The sequence below is a fragment of the Leiobunum rupestre genome, chromosome 4 (genome assembly GCF_980474605.1).
Source record: "Leiobunum rupestre chromosome 4, qqLeiRupe1.1.hap1, whole genome shotgun sequence".
Classification (NCBI taxonomy): Eukaryota; Metazoa; Arthropoda; class Arachnida; order Opiliones; family Sclerosomatidae; genus Leiobunum; species Leiobunum rupestre.
Window position 1 is genome coordinate 23,871,877 of NC_143387.1, and position 7,594 is coordinate 23,879,470.

General features: G+C 41.5%; 1 protein-coding gene across 2 annotated transcripts; it reads right to left on the reverse strand.

Annotated features, from left to right (window-relative positions):
• Window positions 1-445: 445 nt before the first annotated feature.
• On the reverse strand, window positions 446-2,166 carry LOC149947223 (uncharacterized). Of its 2 annotated transcripts, XM_090172367.1 has the most exons (3): window positions 1,720-2,166; window positions 726-1,636; window positions 446-681 (listed from the first exon to the last, which is right to left on the reverse strand). In XM_090172367.1, the coding sequence occupies exons 2-3, from the start codon at window positions 1,322-1,324 to the stop codon at window positions 459-461; spliced, it is 822 nt and encodes a 273-aa protein (XP_090028493.1). In that variant the 5' UTR covers window positions 1,325-1,636; window positions 1,720-2,166; the 3' UTR covers window positions 446-458. The 2 variants fall into 2 exon arrangements, with proteins under 2 accessions (XP_090028493.1, XP_090028492.1); XM_090172366.1 differs by having other exon boundaries at window positions 726-2,166.
• Between the last annotated feature and the right edge of the window lie 5,428 nt (window positions 2,167-7,594).

Sequence of the window (7,594 nt, forward strand, 5' to 3'; positions counted from 1 at the left end):
ACACATATATATATATATATATATATATATATATATATATATATATATATATATATATATATATATATATATATATATATATATACAGATTTACTAGATAACTTTAAAGTTAAAACTGTACTACCGAAATGAGCGAAGCTAATGAGACAAGTTTCAATAATAAGGCAGTTATTTTTTTTTGACATCCACACACCGGTGTCGACCCAAGGCCTTAGACACCAGCACACAATAACTGATTAATCAGGACGAGATATGTGTAACGAGATATGTGTGGGGACAGGGGTGGGGACACCCGTGGCGGAAGTATTCCGACCACCCGTTGGGGGATTGGTGGTCGTCCTCACACGGCCATCCACAAACTCTGCCTCCCGGACGCCTGGGATTACAGGAGTGAGCCACTACTCCCGGCTAAGGCAGTTATTATATATGCATTAATAAAAAACATGATTATCGGGTTATTAAGTAAAAAAGATGTTTCCCGATAATCTATCAGGGTAAATGCATTGCGGGTCGAGAGTCCTCATCGACTTATCTCCAACACTCTCCCTCGATGACGACTTGAGAACAACCGTGCAACTTGAGCATAAGACCGCGCAGAGGAGAAATTTGTCACGGGATTCCGTATAGATGACAGCTTGTCTGACATCTGTTTTTCCCACTTCTCTGAACCGGGGTTCGCTCGTGTTTCTCTTGCTGACGTCGTTAAGTCGTTGTAAACTAAGAAGGCTTTGTTGCTGGAAGACCTTTTAGACGTTGACCAATCTCGGAAGACTGGACCTTCGACTATCGAAGATTGACCCTCTTCAGCGACGGGTATGAAAGCCTCGTCCTTTGGTGATCGAATGGAACTGACAGCTTGGTCTTCTCGTGATTTGACGAATCTGGAGGTCACGTCTCTAGGTGCATCGACGGATCTGGACGTCACGTCTGCTCGGGCTGAATCTTTGGATTTTCGCTCCTGACTCTTTCTGCACCGTTTCAGGCTGGATACTTTCGAACCAGTTATTTCAGACTGTTTCTCTTTAGCTCCGGAACACTCACGAACAGACCCTTTCGTTCTCTGCATTTCAGGAAATGGGTGTTCATAAACCAGAAGCGCACCTTGGGGAATGTCTGAAAATACGTTATTTTTCTTCTTCTTCTTCTTCTTTGAAGATTGGACGTCCTTAGACGGAGCTTTCGGGACCTCAGCGGACGGCATCTCTACGACCTCCTTGACTAGGTCTTCGTCGGAACTGATACCTCTGACTTTCGAAGATTGATCATCATCGAACTGATCTGGTGGTCCTTTTTTTCCGTGCATCGACGGGTCTGGACTCCACATCTCCGCAGTCTGAACCTTCGTCAGCTGACTCCTTGGCTTCTGGACTCTTATTTTCGCTGTGACGTTTGCCGGCGGATCTATCGACGACCTCGAACCCAAATGTCCTCATGATTGCTGGGACTGAGTTTCGATATTTACGGACGAGACGCTCGATCGAAGCTCGCTGGTCGGCCTCTCTTTCTGTCTTTGATACAGGAACTTTCTTTCTCGGATGGTCGACCTCGATGTCCAGCCGGAAGAGATCCTCTACTCTCCCCGGAACACGGAGCTTCCTGCGTCCTCTTGACCTCTCGTACAGTCCACATGTCGTTGCTGTCGCGTTGAACTCTAAGTTATTATTCCGCTTCATCATTGCTTTCAATGAAAACACGTTACAGACAAAATGCTTAACATACCAAACGTTATGGATGACATCTCGAACAGTTCGTTTTCCGACTTGGAACTGGATCGCTACCTCACCATGTCCTTCGACTGACATCTGAGTGCCGTTTCCAATACGTAGTTTCGTCGGTTTCTTGAACTTCTCGTACCTTGTGAAATTTCGTTATATGTTGAGTCGCTCCGGAATCAAAATACAAACTCTTCGAAGTTTGACCACCCGCTGCAAATAGACCGCTACCGCTATTTTTACCCAGCGTCCTGTTTTCTTTACCGTCAGTGTCATCTTCCGTTGGAGCTTTCTCAGGTTCTCTGCAATTCCGTTCTACGTGACCTTGCTTCTCACATTTGTAGCATCTGATAGCTTTCTTCTTCCGACTTAAGCTGGGCCTTGAGTCTCCACGTGCCAAGAATCCAGACGATTCTTCAAAAGCAGGACTCTCCCTAGCTGTTCGACCAGTAAGACGCTCACAGGAAGGCAAATGAGTACGTTAAGTATTACTATTGTCAGCGACAGAACCATATCGACGTCGTTCATCTTGCGCAGTGGAAGCGTGCTGGGCCCATAACCTGTTGAAGTAATTGCTCAACGGCTGCATTATTTTTGTTGGCAACATAAGCCTTAGCAAGAATCGTGGCCTTACGCGAACGTTTCTTATGATTAACACGTAAAATATAAGTTAAAAATATAAAATGAATCGTCTAAGTCGAATTAGAGGATCTGTTTGCTGTTTTATTTAAATGCTATTTAATTTACATTTTTCAAAAACATTAACAAACCTTTTCTTTGGAGACTCCATCGCTTCAAATTTGCCGATTCGCGAATTGCGAATTCGTTAGACTTCAAAAACAATCGTCGAAGCTGGCCGTAAATTCCGACCAATCAGGGAAATCCTCTTTTTCGCAGGTTTACGCGAGGGAAGTACTGATGGGAAGTCTCCTCATAAGATAATATTTTTATCGGTCTATTATAATCCTATTCTAGCATATCGAAAGAAATTGTCTAATTCAAACTTCCCGCCGAACTAATCCTATTACATTTTTAATTCTTTTTCTTTTAATTATTTTTATTAATTTCAAACTTACCACCAGAAAGAATTTATAACGATTCGCGAAGCGTTATTTCAAACTTCCCACCAAAATTTCAAACTTACCACCAAAATTTCAAACTTACCACCAAAATTTCAAACTTACCGCCAAAGCTCGGCGTGTACCTTCTAGCTCCATCTACCGGGTCGTCGCTTTCCACGCCAAACAAAGAAACTCCGTCTCATTCCGGTATCCCAGGGAACGAGATGGCGGACAATTGTGCCACAGTAGCGGCTATCGACCATCCTGCGCGGGCGATGGTTTTTTTGCCTCGCACCAAAAGCTACCTTAAAACACGGGTTTCGGTTCTGGTTACGGACTCTTGGCAGGTTTCATGGAACCACTTTGTTTCGGCTCGGGGCGTCGGGTGGTACAAGACTGATCCGTCACGGGACTGTATTGCGGGTCTTCGGTTGCCACGTTGGCAAGACTCGTTAGTAGCACGTGTTAACTGTGACCGGCTTCCAACTGCCGCGGTGCTTTTCCGTTTTCGCTTATGAACGTCTTCGGTGTGTCGCTCCGGTCAGTGCGCGGCGATAGAGACGCTTCACCACATTCTTTTTGAATGTCGGGCGGCTAGCGGTCCCCGCCATTCGTTTTTGGCGTCGCTTACGGCAGGTGACTTTCTCCATTCTGTATCGGGTCTCCGTTTGGCCTTTTCTCGAGGTGTACTACCGATTATTTCGGACGTGTGTAATCTGCTCCGCGCCGTTGGCATTCGTTAACTTTGCCGGGTACAATAGTTTTGTTTTTTACCTCTCCGAGGGGACAAAGTCCCCTAGGAGGGGTTATACAACGACCGTGTCTGTCTGTGGGTGGGTCTGTGGGTGGGTCTGTGGGTGGGTCTGTCTGTGGGTCTGTGGGTCTGTCAGGACTGCCAACGCGTTCGCATTTTCGGTGCAAAGTGTAATCACTGCGTACGCAGTTTCTCAAAGGGTTGGCAAAACCACCGTGTGACGGTGAGCGTTAACGGATGCATTTGCGGTTTGGTTTGGATGGTGTTTTTTCGCTCACCGTCGTGACGGTTTGGTGTATTACGTTTTTGTAATGTTTATGCGTAGGTTGTGAGTGTTGAATTTGTTGTGTTTGTGTTCTGATGGTTGTGCATGTTGCGTCTGTTGTGTTTATATGGGCGTTTTCTCTCCAACTTCTTCTTAATGACTTTGGGACGGACCGAGTGCTGAGTGTAATGCTACCTCTCAACGTCCACCAGTTGTACACGGTATTCGTCTTAGTACCAATTTGCGATCGCATCGGGCGGGATTTGAACCCGAGACCTCCTGATTGACAGGCGGACGTTCTACCACAGAACCACCGACACTTGTTACGCCTTATTGAAAATTAGACCTTCAGCTTTATCGGAAGCGTATTTAATAGAGTACGAAATTTTGGTTTAATTGAAATAGAATTGAAATTGAAATTATTGCATCGAAGAAATTCTAATTTAGCGTTTCTCTATTGATTAAAAACAAATGCGCCACCCAGGTTTCGAACCCAGACCATTCGGCTTGGCAGTCGAGCACTCTACCACAGAACCACCGATAGCTGCTTAGATTCACTGAAATTAAGACAGGCATCGTAAGCATAATAGGTAATAAAGTCTTTTTTTATTAATGAATTTATGAAGGCCTAATCTGGTATTTTTTAAAGGTTAAATCTTGTTTTAGCGCAGTCAGCCGAGATTAGAGGGTTAAAGGGTAGACCCTGTGGGTGGTCCACTTTCTTAACGACCTATATATAGTTCTGTTAATTCAAAGGAGATAATTTAACGTTAATTGCTTTAAGAGCTGGCGGTTAGTCAAGTGGCTCTCTGTGCTTTGTTGATGGTAAGGTTTTTGATTCTTGTAAATACATTTGGTGTGGATATTTGGATATCTACCATTTCTAACGCAGTCAATGATTTCTTGGGTGTGCGAGTCATTATATGATATTGGAAATTGGACGGCATTGGTCTTTTTCATGTGGTATGCGTCACAACGTCAACAGGAAGTGAACGAGTCGTCCACTACCAGATATCTACGGTATCTTCATCAAGGGCGAGTGTTGAAATAAAATGAGCGTTAAAGATGCGGCAAGTATTTCGTAAGCGAGTAATTCCAAAAAGCCTCTGTAGATATTTCTTTCATTAAAATTTGCTTCGTATTATATTTAACTGATAAACTTGTTCTGTAAAAGGGTTTAATTCAATTGTGCATTGTTATAGTACGTCTAACTTACTGTTGTAACTACTTAACTTATGATATTCTGAATAAATTAAAATTGGTCGTTTCGTCTCAATTATTTTAATTATAATAAAAATTTTATACCGGGCGGGATAGAAATGGGTTAATATTTTTAACAAATAACTCTAAATTGCGGAGATATATCTTTAAGGGTTATTTTTGAAAAAAAAAAGAAAAGAAACAAACAACACTTAACGACAGTCCGTCTATAGCAATAGTGTTACTTCGAATATATATTCGATGTGAAACTAAAAATTGCAAATGAACATCTCCCCACTGAAAAGCGAAAAACCACGCCAAAACAGAAAAAGGGTGTTATCAAGGACAGTAGATACAGGGACGAGAAAGCAGGGAAAAAAATTCCGATTTTAAACGTCTTCATATTCACGGGGAGTTAGATGTAAACAAACCGCGGCCATTGTTAAGACGTGGTTCACCATGGACAGTATTATTGTAATTAGTTTTTACAATTTGGATGTTAAATTAAAAATAAAACTACGAGCGTAAATAAAAAAATGTCCATTTGTTTTGAACATTTAAGCCTCGTCACGAACCGCTAAAATTAGGTGACCGACATTTTTTTTGTTTACAACTAACTCTCCTTGCGTTTAGGTCGTTTTAGGTGATATATTCCAACAGAGGCCGCCAATAGACTTTCTCGTCCCTGTATCTACTGTCCTTGGTGTTATGAGAAAAAGGATTTCTCTCGAGCTCAGTGATTTTTCAGAAGTCTCCAAAGAAGGGGGAAAACGTATCAGAAAAACTCTTCGCCACCTGTTAGCATATGACTGTGATTAAACAAAACAAAACGATGATTAAACAAAACAAATTTAATGAGTTACTATTCGACAGTTTCTGTTTATTTTTATAAAATAAATGGTTTGTGATAAAATGTATCATTTCCCCACAAATTTCTCTGCAATTCAATCCTGAACGTACAACATGGTGTCCATGTATCCTTTTCCACTCTGATTTCCTTTCGTATCCACTCTGGTAAGAATGTTTTTAAAAAAATGTGTTTTATTTGGGAAAAAAGTGTTTCCACGGAGCTTCCATTAATTCGAAGTGGGCACAAATAGTACTCCAGTCCATTTGTTGGAGATAATGCGATGAGGACTCTCGACCCGCAATGCATTTACCCTGATAGATTATCGGGAAACATCTTTTTTACTTAATAACCCGATAATCATGTTTTTTATTAATGCATATATAATAACTGCCTTAGCCGGGAGTAGTGGCTCACTCCTGTAATCCCAGGCGTCCGGGAGGCAGAGTTTGTGGATGGCCGTGTGAGGACGACCACCAATCCCCCAACGGGTGGTCGGAATACTTCCGCCACGGGTGTCCCCACCCCTGTCCCCACGTATCCCCCCGTTGGCGTGGCCGTTACACATATCTCGTCCTGATTAATCAGTTATTGTGTGCTGGTGTCTAAGGCCTTGGGTCGACACCGATGTGTGGATGTCAAAAAAAAAATAACTGCCTTATTATTGAAACTTGTCTCATTAGCTTCGCTCATTTCGGTAGTACAGTTCTAACTTTAAAGTTATCTAGTAACTCTGTATATATATATGTAAATAAACCAGTTCTCGTAATTTTATCCTCGTCGTCATCCTTTCGGGAGCTTTGCTGTTTGCCGTTGAGCAATTACTTCAACACCATTCCATGGGCATTTAAATATTCCTTTCATTCCATATACCATTATTCTCAATAACCCCCAAGTCTGAATTCAAAGCAAAGTAATAGAATAAGCGCACAGTTTAAAAAGATAGCTTTGTTTCTTCGTACTTGCCAAGATATGAAAAATATTTGGATAGAATTACTTTTGTAGTTTACTATTCTCTCCGAAAAGCTTGGCCAAGGCTTCAATGATTTGCCTGTTTGAATCACAGCTATCTTCCATGGCTCTATGTAGAATAAATTATTACTTAATAAATTATTATTGTATAAAATAAACGAAAGTTATTGTTATCTATACTTAAAATTTAAACCGAATTCCAATTTTCAGGTCATTTGGAAAACCAACTTAACAATGGTCCCTAAGCCGTCTGCTACATCAAATATCAATTAAAAGAATCCTTTGGGCTTTTATTAAAGGAAAAATATTTAATAGCTCAGCTCCAAATTAAAAAAATTACTCCTTTTAGCTACCACATTTCAATCAAACCTAACAACTTCGACCTTTATATTATCGTGTTTTGATACTGTTCAGGTGAGGCTAAAATCAGTGACATTTTTCTCACGGAGGGATATTTCCGACTATTTTTAAGTCGCCACACATGGTAGCGCTGCAGTCGCGAAATTTTCCGAATTTGGTGACGTTACCCCCGATCCCAGTTCATTCCCTTCAAGCGCCTACTGAACTATATACCTTTCTGACACACTTTTGGGTCTTATGTCGCTTTTGATAAAACTTTTGAATCTTAGCTTTGGTTGTCGTAAATATAATGTATTGTAAAATACCAAGAACAGACATACATTTCCCACATTTTGTTCATCGCTCCGAAAAAAGGGCTTCTAGTATAGTACCGACCTTTTTTTCGTGACCTCATATCTTATTGGAAAATACGCCTATTTCGAA

Excerpts from the sequence above, each read along its gene's own strand:
- LOC149947223 (XM_090172367.1), bottom strand. The coding sequence starts at position 1,324 with ATGTGGAGTCCAGACCCGTCGATGCACGGAAAAAAAGGACCACCAGAT. Across the intron at positions 682-725 it reads AGGTCTTCCAGCAACAAAGC|GAGCGAACCCCGGTTCAGAG; the intron begins CTTCTTAGTTTA and ends CAAGAGAAACAC.